At 37.9% G+C, this 17,363-nt stretch overlaps 2 protein-coding genes across 2 annotated transcripts in view; one reads left to right on the top strand and one right to left on the bottom strand.

The window, feature by feature from the left end:
- Positions 1 to 17,363, bottom strand: part of LOC139967889 (uncharacterized) — a 130,775-nt gene that overhangs the window by 47,958 nt on the left and 65,454 nt on the right. The gene's annotated exons all lie outside the window — the stretch shown is intronic.
- Positions 154 to 10,098, top strand: LOC139967891 (uncharacterized). The gene is made up of 7 exons (XM_071972083.1): positions 154 to 1,516; positions 5,121 to 5,323; positions 6,466 to 6,559; positions 7,259 to 7,515; positions 8,012 to 8,244; positions 8,709 to 8,866; positions 9,391 to 10,098. The coding sequence occupies exons 2-6, from the start codon at positions 5,122 to 5,124 to the stop codon at positions 8,862 to 8,864; spliced, it is 942 nt and encodes a 313-aa protein (XP_071828184.1). The 5' UTR covers positions 154 to 1,516; position 5,121; the 3' UTR covers positions 8,865 to 8,866; positions 9,391 to 10,098.

Below are 17,363 nucleotides of genomic sequence, written 5' to 3'. Positions count from 1 at the left end.
AGGTGTGTCCTTGCTTTAACTTCACTTAGAGAATCTTTACAAGAATTACTGAGAGAAAACAGCTAACCAACTGAAAGACACCACTGTCGTGTTAACATTAGATTCATCATAATGCACGGAAAACCGCCAATTATAACCGTCAATTATATACCCAGTACGCATCACACTGGCGGTCCGCTAGCGTAAAAACGCTGGCGGTAAAACGCTGGAGGTCCGCTATCGGACCGATAGACATTACTGCTTGGAAAAACCCAGCGTAATGCCGACAGCGGACCAACAGCGTATCGACGTCGTAAAAAAGCCGGCGGTTACGCGCTGGAGGTCCGCCATCGGACCGATAGACATTACTGCTTGGAAAAACCCAGCGTAATGCCGACAGCGGACCAACAGCGTATCGACGTCGTAAAAAAGCCGGCGGTTACGCGCTGGAGGTCCGCCATCGGACCGATAGACATTGTTGCTTGGATAAACCTAGCAGAATTCCGACAGCAGACCGACAGCGTAACGACGTAGAAAATTTCCCAAAAATTGAATGTTATGAAAGTCATTAAGCAATTTACACAAGCACACATACACATTGACCGTCGGGTCAGGCTGTCCAAATCTTACGTTTCTATATGAAAGTTTAGTTAAAGATGAGTTTCTATTAAACTATTTTACTTGTTCTTTTTGTATATATTTGTTCCTGTGGAGAGAAAATTAAGAATACTTGGATTTTGTGTACTATATAGGACAGGTTTAGGTGCGGCTGGGCTAATACGTAATTAGGCAACCGCTGGTGGTCCGCTAACGGACCGATAGATATTACAGCTGGCTTGTAAGTCCAGCGGAATGCCGACAGCAGTACCGCCGGAAGGAAATATTGGATAGCTTTTGTGCAGAATTGGCGGGAAATTACCTTACCACACTAGCACAAACAAAATAATAGTTTTGCTATAAAACCTATATTCTCCAATTGCTTTAAGGTAATTAAAAATTGAGCTAACAAAAGTAGTTAAATTTTTTTTGCTTACCATCCAATGTAATATATATTATCATACACTACATATATTTGAAGGGGAAAAAATAAAATAAAACACTGATCGAACGAGTCTGACGGGTACCGCATGAAGAAATGTTGGCAAGCATTTGGAAAAATGGGCGGGTAATACCCTAACCACAGGAACACTTACAGAATAATCTTTTCAACAAATTCAAATTCTGAAATAAATATTTAGCAATATTAAACGTAACAAGCGATTTCCAAATACTTTAATAAATTTCAACTATCCAAAGAAGTATTTATTATTCAACAATTTAGCGTAGTTGAGAGAAAACAGTTCAGAAAACATTTTTCACTGATCGAACGAGTCTAGTATAACTGGCATCCAATCGCTAAACCGCAATGCTCAGTGTCTTCAGATATAGCAGCTAGTTTGAAAAGTGGTCGCTTTCGTAGTGCGTTACAATTCTTTCGACGTCGGATATCCTGATCTATTCTTTTGAAAATCCTACCTGATACAAATTTGCTTAAGAGGTATGTACCTTTTTTTCTTATTAAGGGTTGACAGTTGTACATAATTGATTTCGCAAGTATTTGAAGTGACTATTTTTTTAAATAAACTTAGACGTAATCTAGCGTTAGGCTAGAATGTATCGCTATAAGTTAATGAGAAGCCTTTCGCGGTGTATAAATTACACCTAGCCTACATTTGTAGGTTTTCATTATGTTAGGCTAAGCCTAAGTTTTACGCAATAACGATCACACATAAAGGTAAACTAATGATCTTGCTTGTATAATATAATAGCTAGGTTACACAATGTTATGCCGAAAAATCTGTTTGCCGACTGTATCAGAAGAAAACTGCTATCTAGGTTAATACTGTAAATAATAGTAGCCTAGATGACTATGGAAGGAATCCTCCTATTTTTAAATATCATATTCCTAAATACTACTACTAGGCTAGGCCTAATTTTAAATCATTTGGTATGTTACAACTTACAGTATTGAAAAATCCAGGTCATCCATAACTTTTGAGAAATAATGTACTGTTTAATTTGTATATAGGCCCCTAGGTAGGCCTAGTTAAAAAGGGTAAAGACTCAAATGATAAAACTTTATTAGGGAATATGTATGGTTGTTTTTATCAGGAATGGGTTGGTGGATAATTTTTTGGGGATTTAATGTTTAGTGCTTAGGCTTCAAATGTTATGTGAAAAATTAAGCTTTTTGGAGAACAATAGATCATCGGCATTAAAGTTCAATGTTTACTTCCTGTGGAGTATAGTGATACCAACCATGCAACATGATGATGAAAAATATTCCATATCTAGCGCCTCTACTCTCTAGTCTACTAAAAAATGGTGGCTGCCTTATCTCCTCTTGTTGCTTTTTTCTTGGTTACTGTCAATTTGCAATCATTGCATTGGGTCTATTCCATGTGCTCAGTTTCTGGTGAATCATTCTGTGCATGAATTCCAAGAAAATAACCTCCTATATTGAAGTGATCCTCGGTTAAAGTGAAGTTCATTTGCCCAAAAGCTGAACTGCCCCTATTCTGTGTCTATACTGCATGCCACTATTTAACTCTATGGAAAGTTACTTTAAAGGGTTAAAAGTTTACAGTGTTGTGGGGAACTGTTTAAAATTCCTTGGCAATAAATCATTGAAAGCACAGTTAGTGGAGGTAGTTTAGGTTCGATTTGCCCCTCTTGTATTCCCAGGTGAATTTAATGGCAATGAAAGTAGATACAAGTTTGAGAAAGCGGAGGGTAATTACCAGTTATTATTCTCTTTAAAAAGCTCTGCAGACAAAGTAACTTTACAAATTACATGATTTGTCTGCATTTGATGATGTAGATTTGACCTTATAGGGGCACTGTAGGAATTGGAAATGAAATGGAATTGACATTAAATTCAATTGAAGTGGCGATTGTCATTGTAAGTAATGAATACAGAATAAAGGTAAGTTGTTGTTTTTGGGTGTTTTCTTTTGCAGTATATTAACAGAAAAAATGGACCTTTCTGAAATCCCTGGGCGAACTAAACGAAGGAAAATACAAAATGAGGTTGATGGGCATGTCAACACTATTTTACAAGAAACATGCAATAATGATTACAACAACTTTGAGCTGCATGATGACACAGTTGAAGTTAATAGTGAAAGAATTCCAAGTAGTAATACTATTCTCGCTTATTATCCAAAGGATGATCTACCTAATGCTCCTTCATCTGAAAATAACAGTGAAAGGAGTACATCTCCAGATATACAGGATAATTTACACATAGATGGTGAAAGGTGCAATTTTGGTGAACATGAAGATTTTAGAGAAATCCCTAACTCATCATCGGATACTGATGTTGCTTTCAGTGACACTCCAGAAGATACCTTACAATTAGACCTGTCTAATTGGGCTAGTCAAAACGGAATAACTCATTCATCTCTAACTGAACTCTTGGAAATACTCAGAAAACAACACCCACAGTTACCGAAGGACCCCAGAACGCTACTGCACACTAAATTGAATTATATTTACACTTTAGTATCTGGTGGTTCTTACTATCATTTTGGAATTGAAGAAGGCATCTTAGCAATTCTAAAAAGAGTGGATTTTGATGTTTATTCTTCCTTAGAGCTTCAAATAAATGTTGATGGGCTTCCTCTGTTTAAAAGTTCAAATGATCAGTTTTGGCCAATTTTAGGAATGATTGCTAATTGCCCCTTACGAAAGCCTTTTGTGATAGGTTTGTTCTATGGACAACATAAGCCGCGTAACCTTGATTTCCTCAATGCCTTTGTGGAGGAAGCAATACATTTGAATCATGAAGGAATTACATATAATGATAATAAATATCATTTCAAAGTCAGATCTTTTGTGTGTGATGCACCAGCACGTGCTTTAATAAAAAATATAAAGGGCCACAGTGGTTACAGTGGATGTGACAAATGTGTCACACGTGGAGTGTATTTAGAAAAAGTAACATTTCCAGATACCGATGCTGCACAGCGTACTGATCATTCATTTGAAAATATGTTAGATATCAATCACCATCATGGTCCAACTCCATTGTTAAGACTCGGCATAGGGATGGTATCGTGTTTTCCACAAGACTACATGCATCTTGTTTGCTTGGGTGTAACAAGAAAACTCATTATGCTGTGGATGAAGGGTCCATTGAAAACAAGATTAGGACCACGTGTTATAGATGGCATGTCAACTTCATTAATATCCCTGAGGTCATTTATTCCTTGTGAATTTGCTCGAAAGCCCAGGTCTATGAGGGAATACTTACGGTGGAAAGCAACAGAGTTTAGGCAGTTCCTTTTGTATACAGGTCCAGTTATCCTGCACAGCAGCTTACGAAGTACTCTATACAAAAATTTTCTACTACTTTTTGTTGGAATCTTTATTCTGATAAGTCCGTCTCTGTCCGTGTCACATTGTGATTATGCCCATCAATTGATAGTCCTATTTGTGCAACATTTTGGTTCTGTGTATGGCAAGAGCATGTTGACATACAATGTTCATTGTTTATCACATCTAGCCAGTGATGTTAAGCAACATGGATCCCTCGACAATTTTTCAGGATTTCCATTTGAGAATTTTCTGAAATCCTTAAAAAGACTAATCCGCAAGCCCACATCACCACTGCAGCAAGTTATCCGTCGATTGTCAGAGCAAACATATGAGCCCAAAAAAGTTGAAGAGAATGATAGGCTCCAGAAACCGCATAATGATGGTCCCCTGCCAGTTATTAATCGATGGCCATGTTTTCAGTATAAAGAGCTCCACATGGAAGATTACACGATAAAACTTAACGAAGCGGACAATTGTGTACAAATTGACAGTCAACAGTCTCGACACATAGTTGTAGTACAAAACATATATCGCAGCAATGATGTTGACTATATTCTAGCTCGGAAATTTATGAGTGAAGATTCATTTTTCACATATCCATTGGACTCATGTATATTAGGGATTTATACTGTGTCCAATTTGTCTGACCAGTTGCACGTTGTTGCAGTCACAGACATTGTTAACAAGTATGTACTTTTGCGCCAAAAAGAGCAACAGATAGCCATTCCTCTCCTGCACAATATGTAGTTGTGAACTTATTTACTGTTAACTTTAATTTGCAGTATGGAAACACCAAAGTATGCTGTTGTTGTTTTTACTGAGGAAGATGGAGTCAGCATGGTACCAATAAGCTGGTGTATAGATGACAGTAATTGCTACTGGCCACCATATAAGTCAACATTAAGGTTCCAGAAATCTGTAAGGATGGAGGAAACCCCAGGCGCCAACTGGACGACTCATGCTATTAGGATATTGTCAAGAACTGGTAAGTACAGTTAAAAAAACATTTATTTCTGCAGCAATGTGTTGAATATACAGCACTGGCTTTCTCTTAACTCCAGCTGAGACTATAGTTTAGGAAAATCAGCAAATTTTGCAGATTTTATCACAATTTATCTAATTTTCCAGATCAGGATTTTCAGGAACTAAGTTAGAAGCCAGTGAGTTGGGGGAACAAATTGCAGTTATGAGGTCAATTTAAAAACAAGAAAAATTGCTTAAAAGTTCTTAAATTTCCTTAAGATGTCGTTCCAGGCTTATGAATTACCCATGCAATGTGGGAACAACTTTTCCAGGCTGGTGGGGGAAGTTGAACAGGTACGAACCCCAAACAGAGAGACTGTATCTTTAAATTGTACATACATACACACAATAAAAGAGGGGAAGATGGGAATGGTTTTCTACTTTTCTTAATCAAATCAAACTTTATTCCCTTTTTAACATTTGAGTGCAAATAATGCATCCTTGGAATACAATACCCATACATAACAAAGTATATATATATATATATATATATATATATATATATATATATAATTTACATATATATATATACACACATACATACATATACATATTTATTTATTTATTTATGATAATTCACATACTAAAATACATGCACCATCTGCAAATGGTCCACACTTTTTGGATTCCAGGAGCCATATTTGAAGCTAATGGACATCTCTCGAACAGCTTGTGACAAAACTGACATTAGAATTAAATTAATTGTGAGATGTGTTGCTGTCATTATTGATCTAACATGGTGTTACTTAATTGTTGTTTTAATTATCTGAAATTTAAAATAAATCAGTTTATTTTAAAGGTACTACATGTGCGGTAGTTAATCAATTTGCTAGCTATTTAAATATGGTCACCCTTGGTTTAATTCCTAAACTGTTTTTACTCCCACCAAGGAGGAATATTACCTCACTGGGACATTCAGTGTGTTCATGTAGAATGTCTAAAAACAATTTGGAGAGTAAAGACCTACAGAAAAGTACTTTTGAAACTTCTAGCAGTTATAGCATGCAACAATTTGGAGCCTGTAAAGACTACCTTTAACATGTTTCCATATCAAAGCTGAAGCAAATTAAAGGAATTATTAATGTTCTTTCCTGTTTTATACAGATTCATACGATAAGGCTCGCATGCAGATGATACGGGCTGAGGACACATCAGACTTGCAGTCAGATGCTGAAACAACAAATAAAAGACGAAAGAGGTGTGTATAATTTATTTCAATGGAATTCAGATACGGAATCCGTTTTTCCTATGCTGTAAAACAATACCTATAAATGACCCAGACTTGACAAAGTACCCTGTGTAGGTCAACAACTTCTTGACACAGTGAGGTTTTTTATTGTGTTAACAAGGTGTGATAACATATTCTTACATGGCTACAGTATTCTTTGCCAAACAGTGATAACACAAAAATCCAGATACAAGGAAAAAGGTCATATGGTGCAGAATAACTGGTAAAACTAGGTAATTTTTACGACTGTGACAGATTGATTGTGCAATCTCCAGAAACTTTTTATCATGGAGGGTGCCATAAACCTGGGGCCAATACAGCAGACTATTAAGTTAACAGACAGAATGCTCTGGACATACAGTACTTCACAGTTGTGTGTTGCTCTCATTTCTGATAGGGATAGGCGTTTCAAAGGATATGTTCCAGAATGTTTTTAGTTGGATAGAATGGCAGAATTGTGAGTTGATGAATAATTTATGCCTTACATGTCAATGATTTATTTAAGTTACATGAAGTGTGCACTGCTACAGACAGACTTAAATTTCAATTGACTTTTATTTCATAAATCAACTTTAAGATGTATTATTGAATATTGATACAACTCCTGGTCCAAGTTGAATCTGAGAGTCGACCAATGATAGGTTTTCATAAACTTTGCTTTTCCCCTAGGGTGAACAGAAAATATCTTTCTTCGGATGAAGATGCTGATGAGGACAGCGATAATGATAATCTAGTCGCTGCTCCCAGTCCACCTTTACCACCATCAACGTCATCTGTTTTGTCGACTCCTTCACGCCGAGCATTGCTATCAGCGTCATCCCCAAATGACTCCCAGCCTTCTTTGAATTCTTCCTATGCAACTTCTTCTGGTTTTGCAGAAACACCTTCATCAGGATATTGTACAGAAAGTAACCTTGCCATCAATGGTATGTACATTGTTTTTATAATAAATAACTAAAACAAAAGGCGTTCTATAACAAGCAGTCTGCGGAACATGTTTGCATGGCAGTCACACAGATGTCATCTCATGCATAATGGAATATATGCTATTGATGTGTAAAAATAGCCTATATGGTTTACCCAATCAATGCTCTAAAGATATCATGTAATATTATATATATATATATATTATATATATATATATTATATATATATATATATATTTATAATGTTTTTATGGATGATAACCCTGTACATGTAGCGGTGTAGTGACGAACATCTTTATTCCCAAACTGATGAAGTAATATAGTACCTTATGTTTCTAACTTTCTGCAAAGTGCCTTCATTAGAGGTACTGTAATATATAGTGTGTGTTTTATGATCCTTCAAAGAATCAAACACATTTTATGTTCTATAGCATATATACTCCACTCATATTTTTAATGGTTGATGTACTCATTACAAATTGACTTTTCGTTACAGCAACAAACCGTACCATATTGAGGCTGTTAACTGAACTTAAATCGGACGTTAAAGAACTAAAGCAGCAAGTCAGGGTCAACAATATGCTGCTGAAAGACATGACTGTAGCAAGACCAGAGGAAGATGTAGAATTTGCTCTACCTGAAGGAATAACTATTCCTGTGGGATCTTTGGAGGAGTTAATTAACCTGGATGACTGTATTGAAACAAACAAGGCTTTGGAAAGATATTTGGTAAGTCAGAATAAAAATGTAAGGAAAGTAATCAGAAAACATATTTTCCAAAGTATAATGTTAGTTTATAATAATAAAATTGAAACCAGTCAGGCTTTAATGTGTCAGTGGTCTGTTAAAAATAAAAATATTTCCTGAGGTGCTAATTTCCTTTTCCTGGGAGACAATTAAAAACTCTAAGGTAGTTACAGACATAAAGGCATCTAGGTAACAAGAGTTTGGCTAGAAATTCCTTTGCCTTGCGGAGCATCCTACAAAAGTTGGCTGTTTTATCAATCTTGTTTTGATTGGACTAAAAAAGGAACATTGCAGCACTGCATTGCTAGTTTCTCTTAAAATATTGATAAGAAAACAGAAAAGAAGCCAAGGTGTGGGATGAAATAACATAACTTAAATATTTCTGTTTGTATAATAATAACTGTAATGGTTTCTGATCGACTTTTCTTTCTTTTTGTTGTTTGAAGTTAAAAAGACTCAATTCTTGGTGGCAACACGTTGAAGGAGTGTGTCAAAAGAATCCTGGGGGATGTATTGTCAAATGCAGTTGCTACCAAACTGAACTGGACAGGTACAACTGGGAAAACAGCCTTTGCGAAGCTACATATGAGGAACATAATTGAGAGTGAGTTTATGTACATTTTTGTGTAAGCAGTGAGTGAAAAGAAACTTGAGTTGTGTGAAGGGGGTTGTGCATTTGACTTGTGGAACAGCCAAGTTTTCAATGCAACACCCGATTAACTAGGATTCTTGCTTTAATTTGCATTGAATTCTGCTCATTTAAAAAGTTACTACAAATATATGTTAACATAACATGTCTTGTTTCAGATGCAGCGGTAATTCAGCATTCAGCATTGATTTTTAAGTTTTTTCACCCTATGATTTTATTGACCAGTCCATTGTCACTTTCTATATACCAATTTCCCAATTGATGGACCAAGATTTGCAACAGTAATGCATGTGTTCAGTATAAAATAGAAGGTGACTGTCAAAGGCAAAGGTAATATTTAATATATCACTGAAACAAGGTGAGTTACGTAGTTTTAGTTTAACCAATTGTTTTCATAATGTGAGACTCATTATTGCCTTCAGTTTACTGCTTGTGTAGATGCAATCTTTTATAAAGTGTAATATGTTTCGTATTAACAGAAGCTGTACGAAGGAATCAAGCAACTGTCCAATCGACTACATCTGACATTCAGGCAGCGGTCGTGAGATTTCTGAAGGGTGCATCTGATCGTGAGGGAGGGCGAAAATCTCGGACTACACCACAAACAGTTGACGAGTGAATTTCTTTAGTGCTGTTGAAACATTTAACGCTGAAACTCATTTTTTCGCTTTGTAATTTATAGGCATAATAAAATGAGAGCAACTTATTTCACTGTGTTAGTCATTATTTCTTAATATGAAACCGCATGTGAAATTCAATAAAATCTGCAGGTGGACCAACAGCTCTGTTCTAGTAGTACTGGCGAAGAGTAGGCTGGCAAAGACAAGGTTTTGCCTACCAGGTTGTTGGGGGAATACCAGATTTGGGCTAGCAGGTCGCCAGAACACTGGATATTAGGCTTGCGGATAGCCAGCGGCTCTCTCTGACAGAATGTCAGCGGAACACTGGCGGTACACCGGTGGTAAGCTGGCGTTTCTCCGGCGGTCTGCTGGTGGTACACCGGTGGTACACTGGCGGTACACCGGCAGTACTCTGGTGTTTCTTTGGCGGTTTACTGGTGGAAAACTGTCGGTACACCGGCGGTACGCTGGAGTTTCTTTGGCGGTACGCTGGCGTTTCTTCGGCGGTACGCTGGCGTTTCTTTGGCGGTACACCGGCGGTACGCTGGCGTTTCTTTGGCGGTACACCGGCGGTACGCTGGCGTTTCTTCGGCGGTACACCGGCGGTACGCTGGCGTTTCTTCGGCGGTACGCTGGTGTTTCTTTGGCGGTACACCGGCGTTACGCTGGCGTTTTTTCGGCGGTACACCGGCGTTACGCTGGCGTTTCTTCGGCGGTACACCGGCGTTACGCTGGCGTTTTTTCGGCGGTACGCTGGCGGTACTCTGGCGGTCTGCCGGCGTTGTCGCCGGCGGACCGCCGGATTTAAGCCGGCCAAATCTCTGGCGTTCCGCCGGCTTTCCCCGCCGGTGGACCGCCAGTGGTGCAGCTGGCGGGCCGCCGGTGGACCGCTAGCATGATGTTATCTGGGTAGTTGCAAAATATGGATCAAATCCTAAATTCCATTGTTGTGAGAAAATGTGGCGGAATGTGAATGCACCTGCTATGGATGGTATAGTTCAGGATGCCAAATACATTTACCCGATGAAAGTGCACGTTGTATTCAGAAAAATAATTTGCAAAATATATAGATAGACATTTCTGTATACATGTACACTGGTTGTAAGCGCTTTCTCAAATTTTGTCATTGTTGTTTCTTGTTTGTTACATTAATTCATTTTTTACATGATTATAAATAGTTACAGCTTTCAGCGCATTGGTGGTCTGTTCTTTCTTATATTATCATATCAAACATTGGATTATCATTGTTAGTCTTTGCATTTTAGTAATTCTGTTTTACATCTTTTCGCTGGTTTGAGACTTCTGTCAACATAGGCTATCGGTCTGTTTTTAATTTCCCAATACTTTTGTAGAACACCTTCGTCAACGTTACTCTTGGATAGTACAAAGGATGATGATGAAACTGGGTAAAATGTGGCATAATGTAGTAAAAAAATGAATTTCCATTCAAGTTTTGTCACAAAAGCGAAATAAAGTATAAAGTATACTACATTTTCATTCAATTGATGTTAACATAAATATAATTTGCAAGCTCAGTAGACTTTTCAAACAGAAAGTTTGTCGTTGAGAATGTGGTTCTTTCTATCAGACAATCTATCAGGTATATAGGATCAGGCAGCATGATTGAAAACAAGTCTTATTTTCTAACATTAATGATATATAGTGAAAGTGATGTGATCCGATCCACTTTTCCTTCTTTCATTTGCTTCCTTTTCATGAGACACAGCATTATGTCACCATAGAATCATAACCCTGACTTATATGGTTTTACCATCCAATTCGGTTCTTAGTTCCGCTAAATATATGGACAAAATAAAGATTATTTCTTTAAAGATTATTATTGTAAGGGGTGTGACCACCTAATGGTAATTGTTCGTGTTTCCTTCCGCTTTCTGCATTTTCCCTTTCATTTCGCAGTCCAGATATATTAAACAGTATTGAAACGTTGTGGGAAAATCAGATATTGCGAGGGATGGGTAGCGGTGATTTAATCCCCCTAATTTAATATGCAGGATGTTTCTGTATGGGTTCATTCTTTCATTATATTACCCGTGATTGTAGCAAGTGGAACAAAGAGATTCTCTTTATGAGGGAAAATGTCGTGATAAATATATAATAACTGAACATAACAACAACTAACAACTTTACATCGCTTTCATGATAATATCGTCTTCATGAGTGAGATTACACATGATTAAGAAGATTAAAGATCATGTATGTATGAACAAAATTGAGCACTCAGAAACCTGATTGCAACATATTTATGGATCATCGTGCAGATGTCAGCATTACTAATAGTATAACAAAGTAATACGATTTCAATAACCTAAAACCTACTCTGCATGGTGTACATACTAGATATGAACCACTAACCGAATAGACATTTATTTGCATGACACTTAGAGTGTATCACTTACCAGTCCGGCCAATTAACAGTTTCAATTGAGCCATTTGACAGACACCCCACGAATGGCCGGACTACGACCAGGGACGTATCTAAGGCCTGATGATTGGGGGGGGGGTGTAGTGGCTGAAAATCCAACTGGATGAGTTTTGAAGCCAGAAAGTTCCGACTGCTGCATTGTAGTCAACGATACGGTTAGCGTCAGTCAGACACCCAATCTTTCGCGACTGCACTTTTGTTCCGAACTTATTTCGATACATTTGTACTCACTGCCACTCACTTCACAAACCTATTAGCCCCCCCCCCCCACAACCAAATATTTGTGTGAAAATTTGGGCAATATGCTGATAAATTTTCGGGCACCTACTGAAGAAAGATAATTTGCAATGTGTTTTTCAATGGTTAAACTGATTATTATTACCATTAACAAGATGTAAAAATCGATGCATGCCGATATGAAATGAACATTAACTTGTGGACACGCGCGGAGCGCGCGAAAAATTTTGGTTATATTTTTCGGGCAAGTCGTTACAGCCCCCCAAATCAAATTGAGCTCCTTCGCCTATGCAGGTAGTTCTATTAGGTTAATGGAGTATTCAAAATCCTACGAAGTTTTGTATGGTGGAGTATAGGAATCGCGAGATACAATTTTTCAAAGTGGCAAGGAAAACGTGGTAAATATGGCTGATTAAAGGTCAATTTTGCCGAAATTTTTCAATTTTTAGGTCATTCACAATCACGGGAATATATAAATAGGCCTAGAAAAAATTGAGAGCGACAGTCGGAAATTCCGACTTATTAATGAGTTTTTCTTTCTTATCAATAAAGTAGCACATTCTCTCGTCCATCAAACATTGCAGAAGAAGCAGTAAGATGAGAGGGACTCTTCCTCAGTACAACATACAATAATGAAGTATGTCACATTGTAACTCTCAGCTTCTAATGGTCAGTCTGTGAACCTGAAATGAAGTTAACTATTATCCAACTGATCAGTTCTGTCAAAATAATTTATTCCTAATTATTATTTGTTCCATAATAACTCTGTATAATATACAATAATGAAGTATGTCACATTGTAACTCTCAGCTTCTAATGGTCAGTCTGTGAACCTGAAATGAAGTTAACTATTATCCAACTGATCAGTTCTGTCAAAATCATTTATTCCTAATTATTATTTGTTACATAATAACTCAGAATTTACGGCTAAATTGTGACATTGTTTGAACTGCGTCAGTGGAAAGTATGAGAATAATCAAAAAGGTAAGCTTTTGGAGCAAATGGTCGATGTATGACCAATAGACTATAACCTGCTTTCCATGCGGATAATGCGTACACTTTGCTTTTGAAGAACCTGTGGATTTTGGACGGCAACCTTGCCTGAATATTTAACAAAGCTTAATCTAACAAAGCTTACTGAAGAGATAATGAATCATTAGTAAATATAATTCATTTGTGCCTCGTAAACTAACTAATTCTGATAACCAAGTACTCAACTACTTACTTCTCAAAGTTTCTTTGAAATGAATGTCGTATGTCTTCGCTGCTCCACGAACTGTTTGGAAGTACTGGTGTGTACCACGGAGACTAAATTTTATCTTTGTACTTGTAACAGACAAATACGTGATGGAAATTTCCAGCACTTTTCACATTACATTGACATACACAGGTGCACGTAGCACGAGAGTTCATAAGGCAGTTCAATTTACCTTTGGAGTCTCATTTTGTTGCTACGGCACCTATGCAGCCAATGCGGTTGCGAGTGATGGAAATTTCCATAATGTATTGTCGGTCACACATATAAGTGAAAGGTTATGGTGCCGCCCTAGCACGAGAGTTCATAAGGCAGTTCAATTTACCTTTGGAGTCTCATTTTGTTGCTACGGCACCTATGCAGCCAATGCGGTTGCGAGTGATGGAAATTTCCATAATGTATTGTCGGTCACACATATAAGTGAAAGGTTATGGTGCCGCCCCTCGCATTTGAAATCTTGTGCATAGCACTGTTCTAATCACGGTATAAAAATTAATACAATAGACGAGCAGTTTCCAGTTACAAAGTTGCTGAGTATTAAAGGTCAAGTGACACGTAGACTTGACTTTACATAATATTAAACTTAACAATTCTAACATTAAGAAAAACCCAATACCGCTATTTTTTTCCGTCTCCAAAGGGGTAGAAATCGGTAAAAAGTACTATTACGTAATAGATTCAGTGACGTCACGGGGGGAGCGCAGAAGAGTGAAAACTGTATATGTTCTGCGCAGTGCATTGGGTATGTAGAAATCTCAAACTTCTCGAAAATATTACCTTTATCAGCAGTCTGTTACAAGAAAGTTAAGATTTGGATTAAGATGAAAAATCACAAATTGATACATAAGACATCGAACAAAACATCTAATGACATCTTTTTTTCATAAATTCCTTGCATTTTCTTCCTATCAAGCAACATAAACTCCGAAAAAATCGGCTAGATTGACTCGTTCAGGGAAAGTCGAAAACAAATGACGTCATTTGTTTACCAAGTCGAGAGTGCATGATATCGTGTATATTGCTACCACATACAGTTTCTATACACGCATATAGTAGTACGCATATATACACAGCATAGCTTATACATATCGCGAAATGGCTGCCGGTGGCATTGACACAAAGTATTCAGATAGCAATTGATAGCGAAAAAGGCAGGGAAATGGAGGACATGATCGACGATCGTGGGGAAGTTTTCCCTACATGTTCGAACCGGAGACCAGCGAAGAGAAAGCGGGATCGGACAGCGATGTCGAAATTGATCGTCTTGACGAAACACTATGGTAACATTACGCCTAGCGTACTATACTGTATATAGGTTAGTTGTGTTACTAGTTAGGCCTAGAACCGATAAATGTTTCCTAACTTTGCTCATACTCTTAGCTAGCCAATTTGTTGATGGGGCAGCAAAATTAACATGAGAGTGGGGTCGAGTTAAGTTAAGGAAGTTACTACTTTCCTTGAAAGTTGTGGCAGCACATGCCCCAGGAACATTTCACACAGACATATTTCATTTGGTTAGTAGATTGAAGGAGCCAACTGGAAAAGTGCACAACAAATTCAGGGGTGGTCTATTATTAATTTTCTAGCATTTGTAGTGGCAAATTAGTGAAGTTACCACAAATCAGGGAAAGGGTGGGGGGAGGGAGAAGGTGGCACCTCACACCAGCTTTTCGTCATTTCCGCTTCAGCTAATTTCATAACCAGATTTTCTCAATCTAGGGAATGGATTCAGAAGTGGGAAAAAAAGTTGGAAATAAGGCACCATCGGCCTGTTTTTTTTCTATTTTGACATGTTAGTATGCCCCAATAAGTCATTGAAAATTGGCTCTTTAGCATTTGAACTGGTTTGCATTGTTTACAGGTGTCATTGTGGCCAGTGTGCAGCTGTAATGCCTACAGCAAGGGAGTGTAGATGCTGCAGGGAAATAGAAAAAGTAAGGAATGTGATGCTGCATGCATCACCTTACACCCAGGTTTTGAAGCTGTGTGCCTGAACCCATGGGTGCAACAGACACCCTACTACGTGAACCGTGAACAGTATGGTGGCCGTGCACAGGAAAATAGCATCAATGAGTAAGTAGAGAATACATTATATTTGTTGAATAACTTTATTCATTGCTCATTGAATGATGTAACAATACAGAGGGTGTGCTTGTATTCATAGTTTAGCTTTGTTGTGAAGGGAATTACATTAAGATATACATTAGATCAAGAAAATGTGTGCACCATGTTCAAAACCTGCTTCTGATTAGGACATTTTGTGCAAAAACAAAAACTGGTGCAATGTCCTTGAGGTTAACCCTTATCATACTGACTGACATAGTAGTCATTTATACTGAGCCACGGAACCAAATGCCACACAAAAATTGTCCACCATGCTTGGGCATGATCCATTTACAAATTTTAGTCACCGAGATTCAATGATCAGTTTGTGTAAATTGCATAGCTAGGCCTAAAACTTTAGGGGAGGCATATTTAGGGGCCAATTAAAATTCTGGAAATCATATGGAGATTTATTTTACAGTTGACGTCCCCAGATGGCTACCAAGCTTTCGTGTGTCATCTTTCATAGCTGGTTTTCATATGATTATTTTGCAGGAAATACAGACACACAGAATACAGACAACTTGTACGGATGTGCTGGCAGTTTTTAGGGAAGGAGATTTGTGTTGTTCTCCCATCCTGTGCACATAGGCGTACGGGACCATTTCGGTTTGGGGGGCAGAAACTTTTGTGCTCGAAATTTCCCGTGACACTATCTAAGCGGAGCGCAACCATCAGTTGGCGCGTAGCGTACAAAAAAATTTGGGCAAAATATGCCTCTCAGATTGCCGGAAATGGCTCTTCTGAGGGCTTGCAAGTTGTATCTAAACAATCTCTATTTTATAATCTCATGTTTAGAAATTTAAACTTCCCCAAAATTTTGGTAAATTAGAAGAAGAAAAAATGGTAACATCACTTTGACGGGGAAAACTAGGACAGTATATTTTTTAACTCCTATTTAGTTACGGTATTTATTATTTTAACACAGTACTCAGCTACCCCCAGAAAAACATACATTGTTCAACGACACGTAGGCGGGAAAATGTCGCTGTGTCGGTTGAGACTGCAATTTTTCTCACAAAAAAGTATAAAAAATAACGAAGAATATGATAAACCTGTAATTTAAGGCTTGTAGGCCCCCCTCCCCACCATCCATGAAAAAGAAAATGTTTCTTATATCAGGGGCGTCGGAAGCTATTTTTGATTGGTACGGCAGATCAGAGTGTGGCCTCTATCATAATTACCGGGGGTACGTTTGGTAGGTCAATCTACGCGTAGCGTAATGGAGAAAATTTTGAAAAAATGCCTCCCAGATTGCAGGAAATGGCACTTCCCGAGCATGAAAACAAGACCCCTGCCATGCCAGAGTAGTCACATTTAGCCTACTTGCCGTCATCATTATTGAAAATTGTTCTTTATTTTTTGCCATTTTTTTTCTTAGTCCTATTTTTTTCTCCCGTGAATATTGGTCCGGCGTTCGCCAGACCTGCCGCACCGGCTCCGACGCCCCTGTATATAGGAGCCTACACTCATGTCTGGAATGTCCAGGTATACAGTTGACTAGTTAGAAAAAAATGTTTACTGCGGTTTTTTCACTTCAGAGACTGCTAATCTCCATGCATGCTTGTCACCACGATTGTGAGCGGCGTTCCCTGTTACGGTGGTGTTACACGGAAATATTCGGGCAACATGATGCTATATAAAGAAAATCATTAGGCCTATATTAATATTAATGTCACAAAACTAATAACACAGAACGCTCTCCACTGAATTTTCAGGCAAAAATATGAAAAAGATTCGGGCAAGCTACTACATATTTATATATATATTTTTTTTCTCCTCTTAGGCTGCCCG

Source organism: Apostichopus japonicus, chromosome 5 (assembly GCF_037975245.1).
Source record: "Apostichopus japonicus isolate 1M-3 chromosome 5, ASM3797524v1, whole genome shotgun sequence".
NCBI classification, from domain to species: Eukaryota; Metazoa; Echinodermata; class Holothuroidea; order Aspidochirotida; family Stichopodidae; genus Apostichopus; species Apostichopus japonicus.
This window is presented reverse-complemented; position numbering and strand designations above follow the sequence as displayed.